At 54.3% G+C, this 22,711-nt stretch overlaps 2 protein-coding genes across 3 annotated transcripts; one reads left to right on the top strand and one right to left on the bottom strand.

Annotated features, from left to right (window-relative positions):
* The first annotated feature begins 5,736 nt into the window (after positions 1 to 5,736).
* Positions 5,737 to 12,173, top strand: Grn (granulin precursor). The gene is made up of 13 exons (XM_021175550.3): positions 5,737 to 5,904; positions 8,354 to 8,498; positions 8,611 to 8,736; positions 8,862 to 8,946; positions 9,309 to 9,418; positions 9,515 to 9,650; positions 9,769 to 9,878; positions 10,076 to 10,199; positions 10,417 to 10,514; positions 10,604 to 10,849; positions 11,067 to 11,300; positions 11,382 to 11,606; positions 11,694 to 12,173. Exons 1-13 carry the CDS (start codon positions 5,873 to 5,875, stop codon positions 11,829 to 11,831), a joined length of 1,809 nt encoding a protein of 602 aa, XP_021031209.1. The 5' UTR covers positions 5,737 to 5,872; the 3' UTR covers positions 11,832 to 12,173.
* Positions 12,174 to 12,536: 363 nt separating this feature from the next.
* On the bottom strand, positions 12,537 to 22,711 carry Fam171a2 (family with sequence similarity 171 member A2). 2 transcript variants are annotated; one of them, XM_029483736.2, is made up of 8 exons: positions 22,450 to 22,711; positions 18,996 to 19,223; positions 18,677 to 18,769; positions 15,415 to 15,573; positions 15,153 to 15,332; positions 14,939 to 15,055; positions 14,703 to 14,808; positions 12,537 to 14,190 (listed from the first exon to the last, which is right to left on the bottom strand). In XM_029483736.2, exons 1-8 carry the CDS (start codon positions 22,565 to 22,567, stop codon positions 12,744 to 12,746), a joined length of 2,448 nt encoding a protein of 815 aa, XP_029339596.1. In that variant the 5' UTR covers positions 22,568 to 22,711; the 3' UTR covers positions 12,537 to 12,743. The 2 variants fall into 2 exon arrangements, with proteins under 2 accessions (XP_029339596.1, XP_021031210.1); XM_021175551.3 differs by having other exon boundaries at positions 12,538 to 14,190; positions 14,703 to 14,829.

The following is a 22,711-nucleotide window of genomic DNA, read 5'->3' as shown; positions in this document are numbered from 1 at the left end:
TGGGAAAGGAGAGTAAGAACTGCTCGTGACCAGTGTGACTCAGGCAAGAGAGGCAAAGTGGGGGATGGGAGACTGGGTTGCTTCTGTGCTCTCTCTCCAGCCTTGGCTTTACATGGTTAAGCAGATACAGCAAGTAAAACCGCAAACCCACCAGGAAGATTTCAGCTTCAGATCCTCGGTGAGCGCTTTCTGAGTGCGTCCCAAGTGCCGCATGGGTTGTGGTTTTGTCACTATTGTCTTTATCTTTATTTCAGTGCATGAGACATACTTGTGCTAAGGACAACTTAACCTTTAGAGTTTGGTGTGGCAGCACATGAGCTTCCATCCCAGCTCTCAGAAGGCAGAGGTAGGGGCTCACTGTGGAGACCAGCTTAATCTCCATAGTAAGTTCTAGGCCAGCCAAGGCTATGTACATAATGAGACCCTGTGTCAGAAACAATCAAATGAATGTGAAATTCAATTTAAACAGGCATTCTATAGTTTTACCTGGCATGTCAAGATCCCAGGGGTTGGGGAACTCCGACTCTGGTATAGTCACAGCCCTTCTATTGGGACAGAGCGTTAACCCTGACTGAAGAAACCCTGAGGGACTGTTGAAAAAACAATGAGGGGGAGCTGGAAGAAGGAGAAGGTCACCTGAGGGTGAGCCCTTACTTGGCCATGTGCTCTGAAGGCTGCACTGGGCTGGCCTACAGGAAGGGGGGGCGGCGTGTAACTTTCCTGGGGACACCTATGCTTCCGTCATCCAAAGCAGGATATCCTGGCATTTGTGCAGCCTCACGCCAGCGCCAGCATAGGTTTGGCATCTGGGCATCAGGCTGGAAATGGACAGGATGCGTTAATAATAATGACAGAGTCAGGACTTGACACACAAGTATGCACTTGACATGGGGCCACACCCAGGCCCTATTTATAAATCCTGATCAGGCAAGGGGAAGGATAAAAAAAAAAAAAAAAAAAAAGCAAAAGCCACAAAGGAAAGATTGATCAGTAGATTTTAGATGACGCAATGTCACAAAACACAAGTGACAGGCTGGGAGACAATGGCTGCAAAATATGTAATACCCGGGACATCCAAACACTTTGTCTGTGAGTAAAAGGAAAACTCAGAAAAACAAATCAGGGGGTAACTGGGCACATCCCTCCATGTGTGTGTTGAACAATATTAAGTTTAGGTCAGTGGTTTCTCAGGAGAATAAATTGACCTTTATCATGGGAGTGGGGCCCCCCTAATCCATGGAAGGCCTGAATCATACAAAAAGATGGGTCTGGATTTTCTCTCTACCATTAGCTTTCCTGGGGCTTAAGCCTCCCAGAGTACTCTAAGCTTTAAGGCAGGGAATTGGTGTGTGTGTATGTGTGTGGGGGTGGGGTGGGGTGGGTGGAGCTGGAGAGATGGCTCAGCGGTTAAGAGCACTGACTGCTCTTCCGAAGGTCCTGAGTTCAAATCCCAGCAGCCACATAGTGGCTCACAACCATCCGTAATGAGATCTGATGCCCTCTTCTGGTGCATCTGAAGACAGCTACAGTGTACTTAGATAAAATAATAAATAAATCTTTAAAAAAAAAAAAAAGGTAAACCACTTGCCAGACATACCCCAGCACTACATAAAAAATAAACAAACAGAGGCTAGGAATGGAGGCATGGCTCAGCAGGTCAAGTGCTCATGGTGTGAGGACTGTGCACAGCCATTGCAATGAGGGAGGGAGTAGAGACAGGTATACCCCAGGGGGTCCAGGGCAAGCCAGTCTGGCTGAGATGGTGGTCTACCGGTTCTATGGGTGATCGGGGATGTAAAGCTGAGCACAGTACCACGCGCCTTTAATCCTAGCACTTGTGAGGCAGAGGCAGGTGGATCCCTGTGAATTCTAGGCCAGGCTGGTCAACCTAAGTTTACACAGTGAGCCCCTATCTCAAAAAGTGTGATGGGAATAACCGAAATCCTCATGTGTTTGTTGCTGGTGGGGATACAAAATGGTACAGCCACTTTGGCAAAACATTCTTACAGTCGCTCAAAAGCTTCAGCACAGAATTGGGGTCACTCTTATGTGACCTCAGATTTTCACTGCTTTGTAAGAGGAATGGAAACGTGGACACATGAAAATGAATATCAGTGGTGATGTTTGCAATAGCCGAAACAACCAAGATGGTCATCACTTAATGAGTGACATCCAGGAGGGACCAGTGCCCTGACATACAGCCAACAGTCCTTACCATCCCGGTCGCCTGGAGGCCGTGGTTAGCCGGCAGACACAAAGGGCTGTGGCCAGACCGCTCATGGCTACTTTTAGGCAGCACCTGGATCAGGTTTTTTTTTTTTTTTTTTTTTTTTTTCGAGACAGGGTTTCTCTGTGTAGCCCTGGCAGTCCTGGAACTCACTCTGTAGACCAGGCTGGCCTCAAACCCAGAAATCCGTCTGCCTCTGTCTCCCAAGTGCTGGGATTAAAGGTGTGCACCACCACTGCCTGGCTGGATCAGGTTTTGATGTGGCACAGGGGCACTTTCATCAAAACTGTGGGCTTCCTGGGATCCATACTTGGGTTTTCTAGAACCAAGTTATTTATAAAAGGACCTTTTTGTATGCTGTGTGATTTTTGAGACTTCAACAAATATATGCTCTCTCCTGATAGAGGACACTGATGTCAGACCAGAAACACCCAATTCTAGCTTAGTGAACAGCTGTGTTTAATGGGGCTACTTATGGGAGTGTAGATGATTCGAAGACAGCTGTGTCACCAAAAAGGCTACCCAAGCTCAGGAAAGCTGTATCTCTAGAGCTCCCTGGTAGCATGACCTTCAGGTGTTACCCTATGAGTCTTGTAAGTTTCCAGATTTTCCTGGGCCTTCTAAGTTGACCTTTCCTCTGTACTTTCTTTTTCCTTCTAAGAGGTGATGTTTCATTTCAGGGGAACTAGCTACACACAACACCCCAATATTTCTGCTTTATAGCAAAAATGTTATACTATCTTATTATGATCACTTCGTTATAAATATGTTTTTAGTAGCCCCAGAATATAATTTTCCATTTTTCACAAGCACTTTCAAAACTAAGTTCTAGGGCTGGAGAGACAGCTCAGCTGTTAGGAACGCTTATTGCTCTGGTAGAGGGTTTGGTTTGCAATACTCACATCGGGCTGTAACTCCAGCTTCAGGGATCCAGTACCCTCTGACCCCCAAAGGCTCCTGCACACATATGATACATATAAATTCATGCATGCATACATACATACATACATACATACATACATCTAACTTAAAAATTTTTTTACGAAGCTTACAAAACCTATCTAAGTTCTAAAATAGTAACCGAGAAGATGGTAAACTGGATAAAGGAGCTCAAATCTGTAATCCCAGCACTTAAGAAGCAGAGGCACCAGGATCAAGGTCAGGAAGTTCAAGGTTAGTCTAGGGTACAAAGTGAGCCTGAGACCAGACAGACTCTGTCTCCAAAGTGGGGTGGGGGGAGGAGGAGGAGGCAGAGCCTGCTGGTTCATGTCTCTAATCCCAGCTAAAGAGTCCAAGTTCAAGGTCTATATGGGCTATATAGTGAGTTCAAGGCTAGCCTGGAAAACTTAGGGAGACTCCATCTCAAAATAAAAAGTAAAAAAAAAAGAAAAATTAAAGAGGCTAATCTTCTATGGCAAGATGGGAGGCAGAGTCAAGAAAATCATTTAGAAGCTTAAGGGCCAGGTAGCATGAAGCACACAGCGCAGAGGCAAAAACAGAGACCTTGCCTTAAAAACAAGGTTAACAAGGTAGGGTGGTGGTGGTGGTATGTGTCTTTGAATCCCAGCACTGAGGAGGCAGAGGCAGGTGGATCTCTCTGTGTTTGAGACCAGCCTGGTCTATAGAGTGAGTTCCAGGCTAGCCAGAACTCCACAGAGAAACCCTTTCTTGATAAACAAAACCAGATGGACAGAGATCGACTGTCCAAATGTTGTCCTGTGGAATATGTAAGCCTATTCTCGCTCGCTCCCTCCTTCAGACGGAAACCAGAACCTCTCGTGTTAGATGAGAGCCGTGCCATTAAGCTGTAACCCCAGAAATTTGCTCTACCTTTTTATTATTTATTTCAAGCGATTGCGTATGTAAGTCTGGGGGTGCGCTAATGCTCTGGTGTGTGTGCAGAAGTCAGAAGTTGTGGTTTCTGGGAGTCATTTCTGTCTTGTGAAACAAAGGTCGCAGGTTTGTTGATAAGCCTTTACCTGCTCCCCATTTTTTCCCCCTTGAGGCAGTGCTGCGTCTAGGATGTAGCTCAGTTGGTAGCACTTGTAGCTCAGCATGCACAAGGCCCTAGGTCTAATCCCAGCAGCACAGAAACTAAACACGGCAATCTGCACTTGCAATCGTGGCGCTTGGGAGATGGGGGCAGAAAACGAGAAGTTCTGTGTCAGCTATCTATCAAGTTGAAGCTTGTCTGGAACACAGGAAACCCTGACTCAGAGGGAGAGCTGCCATGTTGCTGAGGCTGGCTTCCAACTCCTGGGGGTTCAGCAGCACCCCTTTTTTCAGCCTCTGCAGCATGGCTGTGTCTCACTAGAAGCATAAGCAACGGTCTGTTCTGGGGACACCTGTCATGGGACACCTATGCTAACATCATCAGGGTGCAGAATGATGCACCAGTCTTACACACTTTCTGGGACTCCAGTGTAAGAAGCCACAACCCTGCATGCACCCCTCTCTATATAAGACTCCCACTGTCCTGAACTGTATGGCTGACCCCCATGGTCATGTATGACTGGTCTCCCAGGAAAGGTCTCTGCTCCTAGGGGTTGGGGTAACCTACCCTCCACCCTGAATGCAAACACAGCCTTTTCTCCAAGGCCCAGCCTTGGCCTTAGTGCCTGTCTTCTTGGTCCGTCTCCAATCACCCGTCTCTGCCTGGCCCAGGCTCTTTGGCACTCCGCAGTCTGGCTCTTGTTTCTGGCTGATTTGTTCTACTGCTAAGATCTCTCTATTCACCCACCATAACAATTCCTCGAAGGTGGGGACAGCTGAAACAAGGAAACCCCTTCCATCTTGACAGCCACCAGCCTACTCCACAGGCCCGCGCCACACACTTGGCTAATGCCCTTATCTTGAACGTGGCTTTCAACCCTTGCTAGAGGCTGTCTGTAAAGAACAAGATATAAACTACCCAAGGAAAGGATGCACTGTCTTTCCCAATCTAGTTTCAAGTTCCTCTGTCCCACCTTATCAGCCTCTTAAAATTCTTTCAGCTTCAATTTAAAGCAGTGCTACAGTGCTATCAATCTGGATTTAAATCTCTTCTTCCCCCCAGTTTGAGCCGATCTCCTGCCTCCTCGGTACACACATCTACAGTGCCCGGGACTCGCCCTTGAACCTTTATTAGATTTAGTCTAAGCCACTCTCCCCATTCAAACCTGGGGACTATTTATCTTCACCCTCACAACCATCTTCCAACTAGTTTTGAGTCCTGTCTGCCAGGCGTGAAAAGACAGAATGTACAAAAGTCCCGATCCGGAAGCAGACACTCTCCAGTAAACGACCTTGAACGCGTGCCCTCAGGGCAGCTCTCTTAACTGTGGGTGCCCTTAGGCACGCGGTGTCTCATCTTTGCAACACTCTGCCGCCAGAACCCAAACCAGCAAGCTCTGCCCTGGGGGAGGCGGGCTATGTTGTCATATGATTCTCTAATCACATGATCCCTAGAAATGGGGTGTGGGGAGAAAGAGGAAAGGGAGGAGGAATGTGAACTGAGTAGAAAAGAAACACAGCATTCCAGGAGAGTCCCGCCTCTACGTAGACAAGTAACCAATGGAGGCTCTGGATCTCCGAGCAATGGCTAATGGAAATTGAGGTGGGCGGGCCACCGCGCGGCCAAGCCCTAGTCCTGGAGCTGACCGCCAGATGCCTCCCAGGGAGCCCGGACCCCGACGCAGGTAGGAGGACCCTCTGCAGACAATCTCCCCGGCTACTGTCCAGAGGCCTGACCAGGCTGCCTGTGCAATTGAGGGTCCTCTGGAGTCTCAGCTCAGAGACAAGAGAAGACCTGCCTCTTGAAACTCCCCTAGGGGTTTCTGATGCACTAACGAGGTTGTTTTTTTCTTTTCTTTTTTGGAGGGGTGGGAGCAGTTGTTGTAGAGACCCCCCCACACACACATCCCAGTAAGAGGTTTCTCTTGCCCAGCATGTCGGAAAGCTGCAGGCCTTTCTCCAGGACAGGAATCACCCCACTCTTGGGCCAGCTCCTCTCTTGCTTGTACTTCCCACCTCTGTCTCCAGGTCCCGGCTCTTTCTCTTTCGGATGCTGGCTGCAAGTGGTCTCTGCGGCGGCGTGCATTGGGTGGGGATCTCCGGCCCATGGCCCCCAGAGCTCAAAGGGGTTGCGAGCAGGACCAGGGCATGATGGCTGAGTCCCTGGGTTGTGTCAGCTTTATTTCCGTTCTTGGGGGGCGAGAGAGCTAATTTCCGCCTCTCCCCGCCACTTTTCCCTGCTGCTTCTCATCTGGATTGGCTCACCTTTTAGGAAATTCATTTCCCCCTCGACACTCGGAGTTGGGGGGTGCCACCTAGTGGAAGATGTCGGAGCTAGGGCTTTGAAAGGCTCCAGTTCTCCCTAGCTGTGTAGTGTAGAGGTGGCCAGGGGCTCACCACACCCTAGCCCTGTTGAGAGGAACTGGGTCTCCCCTACCCCTTCCTGGTTAGGAGATGGCCTCTGGGATGTTCTTTGAATTAGGTGAAAGGGCACTCGAAAAGACCTAGAGAAGGAAAGAGAGAGAGAGAAAGACAGCAGATCCTTCTATGTAGCCCAGGCTGGCCTGGGATTCACCTTATAGCCCAAGTTGTCCTGGCACTTGCAACACTCCTACCTCAGCCTCCCAAATGCTGGGATCAAAAGCATGCCTGCCATGTGTGGGTGGCATTTCCTGTCTTTCATAGCCACCAGTGCCAGGCAGAGATTGAAGAATTGAGACACAGGGAACAATTTCTGGGGCCCTCAGGCATAGAGTGTCACTTCCAGGACTAAAACCCAAGTCCCTGTACCTACTTTAAAAAATTTATTTTATTTTATTTTATTTTTGGTTTTTCAAGATGGGTTTCTCTGTGTAGCCCTGGCTGTCCTGGAACTCACTCTGTAGACCAGGCTGGCCTCAAACCCAGAAATCCGTCTGCCTCTGTCTCCCAAGTGCTGGGATTAAAGGTGTGCGCCACCACTGCCCGGCTCCCACCCTGTTTCTATCCTGCTTGGGTCACCTGCCAGAAAAATGCTCTGTCCTGTCCTGTTTGGACCTCTGGCCTCTGGGATTCAGGGTCTTTCTCTGACAATATTCAGGGAGACCAGTTGGCATATGAACCCAGTCCCATATCCCGTCTTTTTTTCCCCTGACTTGATCCTTAGGTGTGGATTTGAAAAGTGAAAGTAATATTATAATTACTGTTTTGCATAGTTGTTGCAGAGAAATACAGTAAGGAGAGGGAGAAGGACTCCCTAGAGGGTCTTTGAATATTGTTGGGTTTGCTGCCCTGGGCAGAGTAGCGTCCTTCTGGGTTGCTGGGTAGGCCAGCTGGGCTGGGGAAAGGCTTATTAGGGAAGTGAGAGGCTCGGTTCCTCCTGCTGAGGCAGTGAGGCACTGTGCTGGGTCTTCCCACTTGCAGCTGAGTTTCGGTTTCTGAGGAGGGAGAGACGGAGGCGTCCGTTTGAGGAGTCCAAAGGTGCCCGGGTGCCCTGGTGATGTCGGGAAGGGCTCACCATGAAGTTAGCTTTAAGGCTGACCCAGCCTCTGTGTCCCCTTCCCTTGGGTGGGGTGGGGGGATAGTTGTGGGTAGGCGGTGGCTGGCCCATAGGGAAGCCAGACCAGACCCCACTGGCCACTGCACTTCTGTTTTTACAACTTTCTCCACTGCTTGGTTTCCCACATGATCATGTGACTGATGACTGTCCCTCTCTATCCCCCAAGGCTTTTGAAAGCTACAGGTGGCAGTTCAGTGCCGGCAGTGGGGCTGGCCATCCTCCTGTGTCTGCTAAGGTCTCCTCTGCCTCCCAGTTAGCCCACAGTCCCATAGATAAAGCCACAAAAGCCACATGCCTTCCTGACTGCCATACCCCCTCCCCCCCCACTTACCCAGAGTCTCAGGTGTTAGGCCGTATGTGAGGCCATGAATCCACACGTGTTCATGCCCACAGTGTGTGCCAGCTGACGCATACGCGCTTGCTGCACACTGGTAGGACGCTGACACAAGCGACACATCTGCTTGCTTTCCTGTTGGCTTGTTGAGAAGACTCAATGAAGCCAGAGCCTTGCTCAGAGCACAGGGGAGTGTGTGGCCTCAGAGTAGAAGGTGGCACAGAGTTTAAGGTGGCTGCCAAACTTTGCTTGGCATTTGCAGGCAGACCATGTGGGTCCTGATGAGCTGGCTGGCCTTCGCGGCAGGGCTGGTGGCCGGAACACAGTGTCCAGATGGGCAGTTCTGCCCTGTTGCCTGCTGCCTTGACCAGGGAGGAGTCAACTACAGCTGCTGTAACCCTCTTCTGGTGAGTGTCTCCTGCCCCAGTTGGCACCCCGGACCTTTTGAAGGGCTGGCTACCTTGGATTGGCCAGAACAAGGCTGGCACAGACCCTTTGGTTGATGTCATCTCTTTCCAGGACACATGGCCTAGAATAACGAGCCATCATCTCGATGGCTCCTGCCAGACCCATGGCCACTGTCCTGCTGGCTATTCTTGTCTTCTCACTGTGTCCGGGACTTCCAGCTGCTGCCCGTTCTCTAAGGTGACAGTGCCATTGGCTTGGGGAATTGGGGGGGGGGTGCTTAAAATCTGCGTTTACTCTTTTCCTTCACTCTAATAGTCCCAGGCAAAAGCGTCTTGCTCACAGAGACCTCTCTGTGTCCATAGGGTGTGTCTTGTGGTGATGGCTACCACTGCTGCCCCCAGGGCTTCCACTGTAGTGCAGATGGGAAATCCTGCTTCCAGATGTCAGGTGCTGTGGGGCACAGGGGAGGGGGGCATGTGGGGAGGGACATCGGGTGGCACCTGAAGGGCCCAGGAGCCCAACCACCTGGGTGGCCCTGATTCCAGAACAGAGGGGCGGTTCTGAGAGAGGAAGGTGACAGATAAGGATGCCGAACTCCAGGGGTCTGGGGACACGGAGAGGCCATGCTGGTTTAACACCACTGATGCCTTAGTTGTCTCTCTGCAGTAGGGGCTACCTGGGAGATCACCTAAGCCCTGGGACTAGCCACTAAACCTCCTGTAGTTGGACCCGCAGTCCCTTCTGGGATGGTCCTGGGGAATGACCTTTGCTGACTAGATTAATGGAATTCTGGGTTCTTCTATTTGCAGATAACCCCTTGGGTGCTGTCCAGTGTCCTGGGAGCCAGTTTGAATGTCCTGACTCTGCCACCTGCTGCATTATGGTTGATGGTTCGTGGGGATGTTGTCCCATGCCCCAGGTACAGGTGTAGGGAAATGGTGACTAGCGGGTAGAGGGGTAGAACTGGGACCTGGGGCTGATGCAGATGGAGTGAGGATTATCTGTCTCTTCTCAGGCCTCTTGCTGTGAAGACAGAGTGCATTGCTGTCCCCATGGGGCCTCCTGTGACCTGGTTCACACACGATGCGTTTCACCCACGGGCACCCACGCCCTACTAAAGAAGTTCCCTGCACAAAAGACCAACAGGGCAGGTGAGGAGGCCGGGAGCCACCCAGCCAGCACCTGGGGGTGAAGCCACATTTGACTCTTGGATGGGAAGAAGTCCCCACCATTCCGGCAGCCCCTCCACATGCCTCATTGCTCTTTCAGTGGCTTTGCCTTTTTCTGTGGTGTGCCCTGATGCTAAGACCCAGTGTCCCGATGATTCTACCTGCTGTGAGCTACCCACTGGGAAGTATGGCTGCTGTCCAATGCCCAACGTGAGTGAATGGCTGGATCCCCCTGGGCTCATATATAGCCTTACAAGGAGGCTCCAAGCACTGGGCTGATCCCTGAGAGCTCTAAGGCTCATGCTGCCCCCTAGTGGCGGTTTGGAACAGTGTACGCTATCAGCCTGGCTCGTTCCCTGTGCTCACTAAAGACTGGAGTTCAGAGACTTATACTTGTCTCAACCTAGGCCACCTGCTGTTCCGACCACCTGCACTGCTGCCCCCAGGACACTGTATGTGACCTGATCCAGAGTAAGTGCCTATCCAAGGACTACACCACGGATCTCCTGACCAAGCTGCCTGGATACCCAGGTACAGGAACAAACTAGACCCCATTTCATTCCCTCAATAAAGAGGGATTCTTGTCAGTTATGGAACGGCTATCAGATGGGTGGGTTTTGATGGCCGCATGGAGGGACCCTCTCCACTGGCCTTGCATGAGGCTCACTGTGACTGGGGTAGCTGTGTGCTCCGTTCTCCGCACCTGGTCCCACTGCCTTTGATGATTTGGTCTCTGCCCATCTCACAGTGAAGGAGGTAAAGTGTGACATGGAGGTGAGCTGCCCTGAAGGATATACCTGCTGCCGCCTCAACACTGGGGCCTGGGGCTGCTGTCCATTTGCCAAGGTACCTGGGAGCAGTGGGCACAGCGGTCCAAGCGGAAGGGGCAGCCAGCTTGGCACCAGTGCTTACTGGTTTCTCTCTGTCTACCTTAGGCCGTGTGTTGTGAGGACCACATTCATTGCTGCCCGGCAGGGTTTCAGTGTCACACAGAGAAAGGAACTTGCGAAATGGGTATCCTCCAAGTACCCTGGATGAAGAAGGTCACAGCCCCCCTCCGCCTGCCAGACCCACAGATCTTGAAGAGTGATGTCCCCTGTGATGACTTCACTAAGTGTCCTACAAACAATACCTGCTGCAAACTCAATTCTGGGGACTGGGGCTGCTGTCCCATCCCAGAGGTAACATGGAAAGGGAGGCAGCCCTGAGGGGGTAGAGATAGCATCTTGGCCTGGGCAGGTGGGTGGTAAGAGTCCCGTGGCTTTATTTCTTCTGCACTCTGCCTAGTCCAGGGCGGGTACCCAGTACTGTGACTTGTCCCCATCAGGAGAAGCTATGAGCTGGAGAGGCAGACTCCCATGGTCCTCTGTAGGAACATTCTTCTCTGCCCACCCCTAGGCTGTCTGCTGCCCAGACAACCGCCATTGCTGCCCTCAGGGCTTCACATGTCTGGCTCAGGGGTACTGTCAGAAGGGAGACACAATGGTGGCTGGCCTGGAGAAGATGCCTGCCCGCCAGAACACCCTGCTCCAAATTGGAGATATTGGTTGTGACCAGCATACCAGCTGCCCAGTAGGGCAAACCTGCTGCCCAAGCCTGAAGGGAAGTTGGGCCTGCTGCCAGCTGCCCCATGTGAGTCTCCACCCCACCGCCCTCGGGGAAGGGAGCTGTGTTCTTGGGATATGAGTGTGATCCCATCCCCTTGCTCCACAGGCTGTGTGTTGTGAGGACCGGCAGCACTGTTGCCCGGCTGGGTACACCTGCAACGTGAAGGCAAGGACCTGTGAGAAGGATGTGGACTTTATGCAGCCTCCCGTGCTCCTGACCCTCGGTCCTAAGGTTGGGAATGTGGAGTGTGGAGAAGGGCATTTCTGCCATGATAACCAGACCTGTTGTAAAGACAGTGGAGGAGTCTGGGCCTGCTGTCCCTACCCAAAGGTCAGTGCTATCCCTGACCCTGGGGCTGGGTGTGGCCATGGGCTGTGTTCTGCCCTGACTAGTACTCACTCTCCCTTGACCATCCAGGGTGTCTGCTGTAGAGATGGACGTCACTGTTGCCCCGGTGGCTTCCACTGTTCAGCCAGGGGAACCAAGTGTTTGCGAAAGAAGATTCCTCGATGGGACATGTTTTTGAGGGATCCGGTCCCAAGACCGCTACTGTAAGGAAGGGCTACAGACTTAAAGAACTCCACAGTCCTGGGAACCCTGTTCTGAGGGTATCCACTACTCAGGCCTCCCTAGTGCCTCCTCCCCTATCGTCTCCCCGGCCTACTCATCCTGAGTCACCCCATCACCATGGGAGGTGGAGCCTCAAACTAAAACCTTCTTTTATGGAAAGAAGGCTGTGGCAAAAAAGCCCCGTATCAAACTGCCATTTCTTCCGGTTTCTGTGGGCCTTGTGGCCAGGTGCTCTTCCCGAGCCACAGGTGTTGTGTGAGCTTGCTTGTGTGTGTGTGTGCGCGCGTGTGCGTGTGTTGCTCCAATAAAGTTTGTACACTTTCTGAATAGTATCTGATTTGCTGCACCAGGGCCCTCTGATACCAGCATTCCCCACAGGAAAAAAAAAATCACACACACACACACACACAGAGCACTTTAACCTCACCAGCTTTGTATTTTTTTTGTTGTCCAGAGTGTTATCACATTATCCTCTAGTCTCCAGGATCACCCCAGCCACCAGCCCTGTGACACCCAAGCAGCACCCCTCCCTCCCAAGGGTCCACAGAGATTGCCCCTCCCTTCCCAGCCCTCACCCTAGCAGCTGAGGCTGGCTCACCCCTCCTGCTCTCCCACAATAGATCTTTCTATGTACAGCCACGTTTATACAGGCACTGCTCCCCCACCCCAGCCCTCTTCCCCAGCCCCTCCCATGGGGGACCGGGTCCCTCCCACCTCCCTCTGTTTGGAGGCCAATCCAGGGTCCCTTCCCAAGACACTCCCCCAGCACATACCACAAATGAGCTCTGCCGACCCTTGAGCTCTTCTCCGGGTTAAGAGCGCGTGCCCCTCCGCCATAGCATCCCGGGACGCGCACTCTGGGAACCTGCAGGGGCGGTGGGCGACCCCCGGGCCGCACTACTTGACGTTGAACACCATTAGCGGCCGCTCCTCCCGCCTCTGCCACGGGCTCTTCTTGTCGCCAGCCTCGTCTCCCACCTCCGCCCCCAGCTCGTCCTCCGGGCTGGTGAGCGAATCGCGCCGCAGCTCACTGGCGCTGCTGCGGGAACTGTCCCCACGGCTGCGGCCCCGACCCCTGGGTACCGTGGCTGCCCGGCCTTCGGGTGCCACCACCTCGTCCAGCAGGGGCGTTAGCGAGTTGTCCTCCGGCGAGCAGAGGCCGGTGCGGCTCTCGCTGCTGCTGGGCTCTGTGTCTTCGCTGAGCGCCAGGCGCGGGGGCGCAGGCGGCGGCGGCGCGGGCAGCTGCGCGCGCTCCCGCTCCTCCCTCGGGGGCCGGCGGCGCGCAGGTCGAGCCTCGTGCACGTCGACGCCTGAGTCCAGGCTGGCATCGGTGCTGCGGCCGCCGCCGCCAGCCTGCAGGTCGATGTAGGAGTGGCGCACTTGTGAATTGGAACGTCCGTCCAGGGACACGAACCAGGCGCGCGGGTGAGGTTTCACTCCCAGTTCCAGCAGCTTCTTCTCGGTTAGAGCCTGCAGCTCGCCGTTGAGCTGCGCCATGGTGGACTCGTTGAACAGCACCGGAATGGTGACCGAGCCGCTGACCGGTGCGGAGCGCCCGCCGCCCCAGCCCTCGCCGCCACCGCTGTCTCCTCCCGCACCCGCGTGGCCCTGCATCAGGGGGCGCTGGGGGTCGGGTTGAGGGAAGGGGCGCGCGGGGCCGGCGGCCGAGCCCTCCGGCGGGGTGGCTTCGTCGCCCACTCCCGCGGCGCCCGCCTCTCCGCCCAGGCGCACATAGTGTGCAGGGATCACCAGGGTGGGCATGACATTGCGGTACACGTTGTCCTTGAGGTGGTCGATGGAACCGCAGAAAATGAGCTGGCCGGGCTGGCTGAGGGACGGCGGCCGCGCCAGCTGGTCCACCGACTGTGACAGCAGAAAGTCGGGGGTCTTGCTCTCGGCCGCCCCCTTGTGGCCCAGATAATGGTCGAAGGATGGCGGCGGCGAGGGAGGCTCATGCAGGAAGGCCGCGGCCCCGGCTGGACCCCGGCGGTATTCGTCCAGGCTGGGCTCCAGCCCGCCAGGACCCTCGACGGAGCGGGCGCTCTTGAGCCCGGCACCCTCAACGGTGCGGGCACCAGGAGGCTCAGCGGCCGGTCGGCTGGCGGAGCGCGGTTTGGCACGGAAGAAGTCATCCCGCGAGGATGCTAAGTCTCGGGAGCTGGAGAAGGCCGAGTGTAGGGAGCCTGGGGGAGGGGCCTCGGGGTCTCCCGACGACGTAGGCTCCAGGGGTCCCCCGCAGATAAGATGGAGTTGAGACATCGACGTAGCCTGATCTCGTTTGTTGTCCGAGGGGCCGGAGAGCTGCAGCTTGCGGTGCTGTTGTCTTGGCTTCAAGCAGCGTCTTCTGCAGAGGAGGAAAGAGACAGGCGCTCAGGGATGCCGAAAGTAAAGGTATTTCCGTAAACCGCCACAGCTGCCGACACAAGGGATGAAGACAGCAGTGGAGTGGAGATAGAGGATGCCTGGAACATTCGAGAGAGATGGTGGGGGACCCAGATGATGTCTAGAAGCTGTTTGTAGAAAGAAGATCATTCATCTAGGAGCTGCACCCGTTCAGCTTCATGGGGGTAAACTTGGCAATGCCAGCAGCTAGGAGTGCCTGCTCTGGGGGTGAGAGCTGGGCTGGTTGGAGCTGTGATTGGAGTCTCTGCAGAGGCAAGGCCTGCAGGTCCTGCCATCTGTCACCCCATTCTCTAAAGCCACCAGTCTCTGGAGTCTTAGCTTTTGCATTGGCATTCTTTCCTGGAAGCACTTTAAGGATCTTCTAGAAGCATCTTTGAGATCCCAGTGCAGAGCACAGGAGCAGGGCTCAGGATGTGGTGAGAGAAGGCAGGATGGGGCCCCAGGTGAACTCACCTGCAGTAGTAGATCAGTAGACACAGCAGAATGAGCACCAGCAGCGCCAGGGCGGCCAGGATCGTCAGCAGGAAGATTGTGTGGTAGGTGCCGATGTCCTGAATGCCTGAGGTGATGGTAACCAGCCCTGTGCCAGGCAAGGGCTTAGGACGCCCTTCTCACCTTTCACAAGGCCTAAATTCTCCCAACCTTCCCTTCCCCCCGCTGCCCCTCCCCCACTGCCCCACCAATCTCACCAGATGTAGGGGAGGCCATGGCAGCTACCCAGTACCCTAGCTGCGGGGAGACAAAAGTCCAGTAGAGCTGTCGGCCTTCCTTCCGAATCACACCAGTGCCATTTCGTACCCACAGCCCTAGAAAGAGGCCAGGGGAGTTCATCAGACTCAATGTTCTGCCACCTCTAACAGAAGCCCCATCCTCTAGCACCGGCACCCTGCCCCTAACACTTACCACTCTTGGGGTCAAACCTCCAGGCTGGAATGCTGGTGCCCACAGCAAGGGCACGAGGCTCTGAGGGCACTGGCAGGGACAGGTGGATGGGGCCTGAGAGAGGCACCTCTGTCCCATTGCCTGTTAGCAGGTGGACGCTCACAGCAGCCAGGGGTATCAGCTCCAGCCAGGAGCCATTGCCTGAGGGAAGAGGACACTGGTACCAATGGCCGTGTCCTTATGGAAGGAAGGTGTCTCCCCTCTACATTAAGTACAGGCTCACCTGAGCTGGAGGCCTCGGTCCCCAGGAAGGCAGGGAAAGCCCGCATTTCCTGCTGGGTGCTGGCCGGTGTGAGCGAAGCCCAAAGCTGGCTGTAGGTGGAACTGACAGGCAGGCGGGCAGCTCTACGCTGGAACTGCACCCAGGGCTGGGAGCGGGCACCTGGATGGAAAGCAGGCACTGCGGTAGCCTGACCCAGACCAAAGCAGAAAGCAAGTATCCAAAAAAAGAGAACCACTGGGTTAGGCCGGGGAGGGTGGGAATAGAGAGAGGATGGGATAGCCACAGATTGGTAACTTGAAGGGATGTGATACTGGAACCTCCAGTCCTGGAGACTGTGTGACCTTCCACAAATTACTCACTTCCTCTGAAGTTTCCTTATTAACATATAAATGATGGGGGTCATGGGACTGAAGAGAAAGAAGTCACTGCGGTTTAGAGGAGGGTCGAGGCTCATACAGAGGCTCTGGGTTCTCTTCCCAGTACCTACATGGCAGCTCACAACCACCTGTAATTCTAGTTCCAAGAGCCGGGCGTGGTGGCGCACGCCTTTAATCCCAGCACTCGAGAGGCAGAGGCAGGCGGATTTCTGAGTTCAAGGCCAGCCTGGTCTACTAAGTGAGTTCCAGGACAGTCAGGGCTATACAGAGAAACCCTGTCTCCAAAAAAAAAACAAAAAACAACAACAAAAAATTCTAGTTCCAGGTGACCCAATACCTTTTCTGCACATGATACACAGAAATACACTCAAGCGTGCATGCGTGCACACACACACCCAACACACACACACATACACATGCGCACACACACCCACACTAGTCATGTCCTGAGCCAACATCTGTGTGGTAGGCATTGAGTTAGGTCATGGGATGCAGAACTAAGATCCCCTGTCTTCATGCTTAGGCTACTGCCCTGCCTGCCTATCTGTCTGTCTGTCTGTCTGTCTGCCTGTCTCACTATCTATCATCTATCTATCTATCTATCTATTTATTTATTTTGGTTTTATGGTTTTTTGAGGCAGGGTCTCCCTATTTGGCTCTGGCTCTGATGACACTCATGCTGTAGCCCAGGCTGTCCTGGAGCTCCCAGAGATCTGCCTGCCTCTGCTGGCCTGAGTGCTGGATCAAAGGTGTGCGCAGACGCTGTTGGGCAGTGTGTGCTGTTCTTTACCGTTTCTCTAGAACCTTCTGCTGTGATGGGAAGAAGTGTTTTGCTTGGGCCCTCATTTAGCACCCACTGAATACATGTGGCAAGCAAGCCTGGCTCGGTGGCACACATGTGTAATGTCAGCACAGGAGAGTCTGCGGCACGAACTGGAGTCTCGGGCCAGAGTTCTCAGGCCGGAACTCTGAACTACAGAGTTCTGAAATACTGTCTCAAAAATTATAGAAAAAGAGAAAAGTGGCCAATGAACACTTTTTAAAATTCTTTTTCCTTTATTTTTATGTGTATTGAGTGTTTTGTATGTCTGTGTACCACAGGTGTGCAGTGCTCTTAGAGACCAGAAGAGGGCGTGAGATTTCCCCCAGACAAGTTAGTCTGTGAGGTACCATGTGGGTTCTGGGAATCCAATAGGACACACGTTTTTGGAAAAGCAACAAGTGCTCTCAAGCACCGAACCATTTCTCCAGCCCCAAATTGTTCCCATTTAGATAGACACACATTAGCTTGCTGTGTGTGTGTGTGGTGTTGGGACTGCGGGAGCAGACATATAAACAGAATTCCAATCCTGTGTGGTCATAGGTAACATTTATTAAGCTTCAAAATATACTGGATGCTGTCCTAAGCAGGCTATGTATAGTAACCCCCTTAATTAGCCTAACGGCCCCTGAGGTATCAACTCCATTTTATAGATGCAGAAATGAAACCAGAACTTCAGCAACATTACCAGGGCCACCATCCCTGGAGCCTGGCCCTGTCACCCCACACCCCTCTACACACGTCTTTCCTGCTTTATTACTAAATGCTGGGAGCCTGGGCTACCCTGTGGGGTGTTGTAGGGTAAGGGAGAAAGAAAGTGGGAATTGCCTTTCTGGGCGTGCAGGAGAGAGGCCCAGTGGTCACAGGCTACAGTGGTGTGGCGGCTGGGGCATTCTGACTAGTACTGCCAATGCCCTGCACTTCACACCGACAGCCGTGGGAGCCATGCTGTGGGGCCACCAAGATCCATTTGTCATTTTAGAGTCCCCGGGGGGCATTGGAGGCCTCCGGTATGGGGTTATCCAGATGCAGCTGGCAAACAATCAATTTGCCAATAACTGGGTAAGAATTTAAACTGGAGAGGGCTCTTTCAAACTCCAAACCTCACTGTGGCTCTGTAGTCCTGGCCAAGCACCTTATAGTATACTATGTACCAGGCCAGAAAGTACCCTGAGCCCTCACGGCCCTCCTGCCTGCCTGCCTGCCAACTCCACCTAACACACTCTCTCTCTCTCTCTCTCTCTCTCTCTCTCTCTCTCTCTCTCTCTCTCTCAAGCCCCCGCTCATCCTCTACCCCCAGCCCACCTAGCTCCCTTTATTAGTTCCACCATATTCCCCCCTCCAAAGGTGAGGGGCACTTCTGCCACTGTCCACCTGCTCTGTGATGCTTCCAGGTTTTGCAATGGTGTTTGTCTTCCTACTTGCCCATGAGCACAGGCAGGCTGTGGGCTGTTCTTCTTCACCCCCACGCCCCAGCCCCAGCCGTGTGCATGGCACAGAGCAGGTGCAGAAGACGAGACTGAAGGCTTGTGCAGAAGGACCACTGAGGATGCCCCAGGCCACTGGAAAGACATCCAGTTGCCCTAGAAAGCCCTCGTGGCTTCAGAACAGCCAGGCACCCAGTAGGTGCACAACAAAGACAGGTAGATCCACTGAAGATAAACAGGTCAGGGAAGTGGGAGAGAAATCACAAAGTCCCCAAGCCCCCAAGGAAACTATAAATATTTATTAAATACCTGTGTTTTTTTTTTTTCTCTTAGCACATTTGATGCCTTTTTTTTTTTTTTTTTTTTTTTTTGGTTTTTGGAGACAGGGTTTCTCTGTGTAGCCCTGGCTGTCCTGGAACTCACTTTGTAGACCAGGCTGGCCTCGAACTCAGAAATCCGCCTGCCTCTGCCTCCCGAGTGCTGGGATTAAATACCCTTCCACATCTTCTACACAAGTATGGCTCAGAGAGGTTAAGCGACTTGCCCTGGACACCCAGCTACTGTGTGACGAAGCAGAGGTTTCTGCATACAGGTCAAGGATGGAAGAGGAGCTAAGGAATGGAGGGGGTGGGGCTTACCTGGCGAGCCTAGGAGGATGTGCACAAGGTCCTCATAGAGGATGAGGGTGGCTGGCCTCTCTGGGAGCAGGTAGAGGCTGACGGATGCGTACACTGTAAGACGGGCAGCCTGTCAGCTCTAGAAGCATTTCCTAGGTACCCCCTTGTTTTCATCCCAGTGGCTTCATCCTCCCACGGCCCAGTATGCCCCAGCCCAGGCAGCAGCTGCTGGGAAACTGCCCTTCCACCTGCAAGGACTATTTTGGGAAGGGGCTGATGGTGGGTCAGCTGCTGTCCAACCCGCTCCTCCCCCCCCCCGTCCCCCTGTCCCTGCACTCACACGGCAGCTTGTCAACACGCCAGGGCACTGAGTTGGTGAGGAAACCCGGGCGGGCAGCAGTGACCAAGACCCAGGTACCCAGGCGGTAACTGAGGGGTAGTGTGGCCACGCCCTCTGAGTCCGTAGTACCAGCAGCCAGAAGAGTGCGGTTCCCAAAGACGTCTACTGAGGCCCGGGCCAGGGGCACCAGCTCCCCGCTCACATATACCTGTACCTTGATCAGGATCTCTGTGGGAAGATGGGGTGAGGGGATGAGGAGTGAGGGAGGGGGCCGCTGGGGGAGAGAGGCTTGGGGGCTGACTCCTGGGGATCAAATGTAGAGCCTCTATCTGTGAGTTGTGCTCTAGGCCAAAGTCAGCAGAGGAGGAGAGAGGGCTATTTATCCCCTCTTACCAGCGCTAGCCCATGCATACTTTCACAATTCTAAACTTGGGCAATGCCTGTGATGGGTGATGTCATCGTTATAATTGACAGCATTCTCCACTCCCCACCCCCATTCTTACTGGTTCACAAAATAGGAATACATTTTGCAGCCAGTGAAATGCTATATTTGCTAAAATATGCCCTCAGCCCATTTTACAGATAAAGAAAGTGAGGCTTAGAAGGCGTTAAGTCCTTGTATTGCATTTAAGTGAGAAATCTGAGCTCTGAACCTAGTAGTCTACTACTAGAATAAAAAAATGTTAGCCAGTCTACCCTAAGAGAACAATGGTCTGAAGAGAAGAGAGACCAAGAAAGAATGAGTCCTGGGAGAATGGGGAGCCTCAGCTGGAGGGGGAGAGGGCAAGATCGAGTAACTTAGAGGAAGGATGGAAGCTGGGTCCCTGCTTGAGTTCTCAAGGAACAAAAAAAAAAAAAAAAAAAAAAAAATCAAGTCAAGCCACTAAGGAACCTGTCACTCTGTCACTTCTTACACACACCCTCTGTCCAGGATCCTTTCCAAAAACCTTTCAAATTTAGGGACCTGCCCCAGCTCCTAAGCCCAAAGGAGTATCTTGATCCCTCCCATCACGTCTATAGCTGGTCAGCGACAGTCAGTCACCATGGCAACGCCCTCATTCCTCCCAGGAGATCAAGCAAAGGAGCTGGGGCACTGATGGGAATGGGCTACACGGAAAGCAGACCCAAGCCCAAGGGAAAGAGTGTGCAGGGACTGGGACTCATAAACATTTAGATTTCCAGCTATCTGTGACCCCCCCATCCCCCACATCCCTTCCTCCAGGGTAACCTGGCCACTCTGGCCCTGAAGGTGAGGTACTTGGGTTTGGGTGGGTGATGAGGACTTAAGTTACTCTCATGGATTTCCACAGGCCGCCTCTGCCATCTAACCCTTTCCACTCAGCACCCGCTTCTCCCTCAAGACTAGGCCCCGCCTCCGCCTTCCTAATGAGCATCATAGATGGGGAGGTTAAGAGGAGGCAAGTGGAGGATGCACTGGATGCTGGGGGAAATCCCAGGTAGGGAGCCTGGAGTCTGGAGCGGAGAGCAGAAGGGGCGGGGCCGGGGGGGCGTGGGCAGCCTCGGAACCTCAAGGCCTTTCACCGACTTGACACTCCACAGTGACAGGTGTCTCTTCTCAGGCTTCCAAAGCAGGATACCACGCCTGGTCCTGGCATCCCATCCAGCTATTCCCAGAGCCCACCTCCCTCTCCAGGATAGGCCAGAGTCTAGCTTGTTCGGGTGGGGCACCCACTCTGCCCACTCCCACGCAGGCTCTCCAAGGAATGGCAGTCTCCTGCCCCAGTAGGAATTCTGAGAAGCTAAAAGAGTCTGACTGCTCCCAGCCCCATTCTAGGCTTAGGAACAGCTGGAGAGAGCAGCTGGGAAGAGAGGATCCAGGAGTCTGAAATTTTGTCACTTGAGGGAAGCCTTTTGGCTCAAGGGCCAAAGCCTCAAAAGAGGTAGAGGAGGGACCTGGGAAACAAAACAGAGGTGGGCAGGTAAGGCCGGATGGAGCGTCAGCGCCAAGCTGGGAGGTGGGGCAGGTGTCTAGCAGACTCCTTTCCCCTCATCCCCACAGCCTGGGCTCCCCGCCAGCTGCCTGAGAGAGCCCCTTATTCTGGCTGTATTCCAGCCAATTCCCTGGGCCCTCCCTCCCTCCCCTGGGCCTTGGAGGAGGAGAAGCTTCCTAGCTTGGGCCTCTTCTCTGGGAGATTAGGGAGACTGAGGCACAGGAAGATTCCCTCCCCACCCTCAAAGCTTGGCATTCCATACAGTATCTGCATCTCTCCACTTGGCTAGCCCTGCCTCGTTCCAGGAGGAAATCCGACCTCCTTCCTTCATCCGGACCCTACTTCCCTCAACCAGACCCCCGCCTTCCGCCTTTCCTGCTAGCTTCTGGTGTGTGTGTGGGGGGGGGGGGGGTGGCGTAAGGAGCAAAGAACACGGTTTCAGGATGGAACCACAGGCAGGGAAGGAAGAGCAATTGTGGGGTGGTGGCGCAGGAACCAGAAAGGTGGGAGAGGGAAGCAGGGATGAGGAGAAGAGAGGCCCAGAGAACCCACGAGTGAGCTGTGGAGTCAGGGTGTCCAGCTCCCACTGCAGGGGCCAGCTCTACCTTCACCCATGTACCACACACCCATGTGGGCCAGGTTAGGCGTTAGCAGGGTCAGGGTCTCCTTTGGGGGCGGGGGAATGAGTGAAATGAAGAAGGGGAGATCTGGAAGCTGGTAGAAGAGAGTAGTAGCAAGAGATGGGCTGGACAAGGACCCAGACACCTGCCCTCTCAGCTGGTACTGCCCACAGCTAGCCAGCCAGCTCAGCATGGCTCCGTGACCACAGCCCTGCCATGCGCCTTGAGCCGGTAATCACAATAACGCCTGTACTCGGCCCCCCCTTCCAAATGCATCCCCTCCCTCTAGCATGAGCTGATCAGTGTTTATTCGGTGAGCCCCAAATTCTAAACCTGGGGGGGGTTGGCTGGAAGCTGTCAGGCTCCTGGGTGAAAACCCCATTCGAGCAGTCAATCCCGCCCACAGCCTCACCCACTCCTCCTCTCCCCTCCCCCCCGCAGCCCAGCTCTAAGCTCCCAGCCCCAGTCCGGCCAGGGTGGCAGCCGATGTCTGCGCCCCCACCCAGCCTGGGTCGCAGCTAGGGACCCGCGGGGGGCTGCGGAGCCGGCGCCCGCCCCAGCCCGCCCCTGGGCGGGTGTCTTCCGCAGACAATAGCTCTGGCTGCAGTGCCTCGCGGACCAGGAGGGAGAAAAACAAGTCGGAGGAGGCGGCAGCGCCGAGCCTGGAGACCCTCGCCCTCTCCATTGTGTCTCCCCAAGACCCCCGCAGCAAACAGTCCCCCAATCTCTCCCCCAGAAGCACCGATCTCAGGTCGCCTTCCCCCCGCCATCCTGGGAGCAGAATGCATCCCAAGTCACTAGCACCGTGAAGAGGGGGCCAGCGGTGGCAGCGGATCACAGGGTACAGGCCCACGATCGCCGCCCCTCGAGGCCGAGACTCACCCTGCGGGCTGGGGGGCTCCGGCGGAGACTTGCCGGGAGCCCGGGAGGCGCCGCCGAGCAGCAGCCCCAGCAGCGGCAGCAGCCGCGCGAGGACGCCGGGGCCAGTCGGCGGCGGCATCGCGGGGCTCGGCCGGGCCCTAGCGGTCCATCGCTGCCGCCCGGCCCTGCTCGGCCAGCCCCGCTCAGCCCCAGCTCTGCACCGCTCTGTGCAGCTCCGGGTTGGGCTCCCGCTCCGGCTGCGGCGCCCGCTCGGCGCGATTGT

The sequence above is a fragment of the Mus caroli genome, unplaced genomic scaffold, assembly GCF_978045245.1.
Source record: "Mus caroli unplaced genomic scaffold, Mus_caroli_1 scaffold_13, whole genome shotgun sequence".
NCBI lineage: Eukaryota > Metazoa > Chordata > Mammalia > Rodentia > Muridae > Mus > Mus caroli.
The sequence above is the reverse complement of the archived record's forward strand: the minus strand, read 5'-3'. Positions and strand labels throughout refer to the sequence as shown.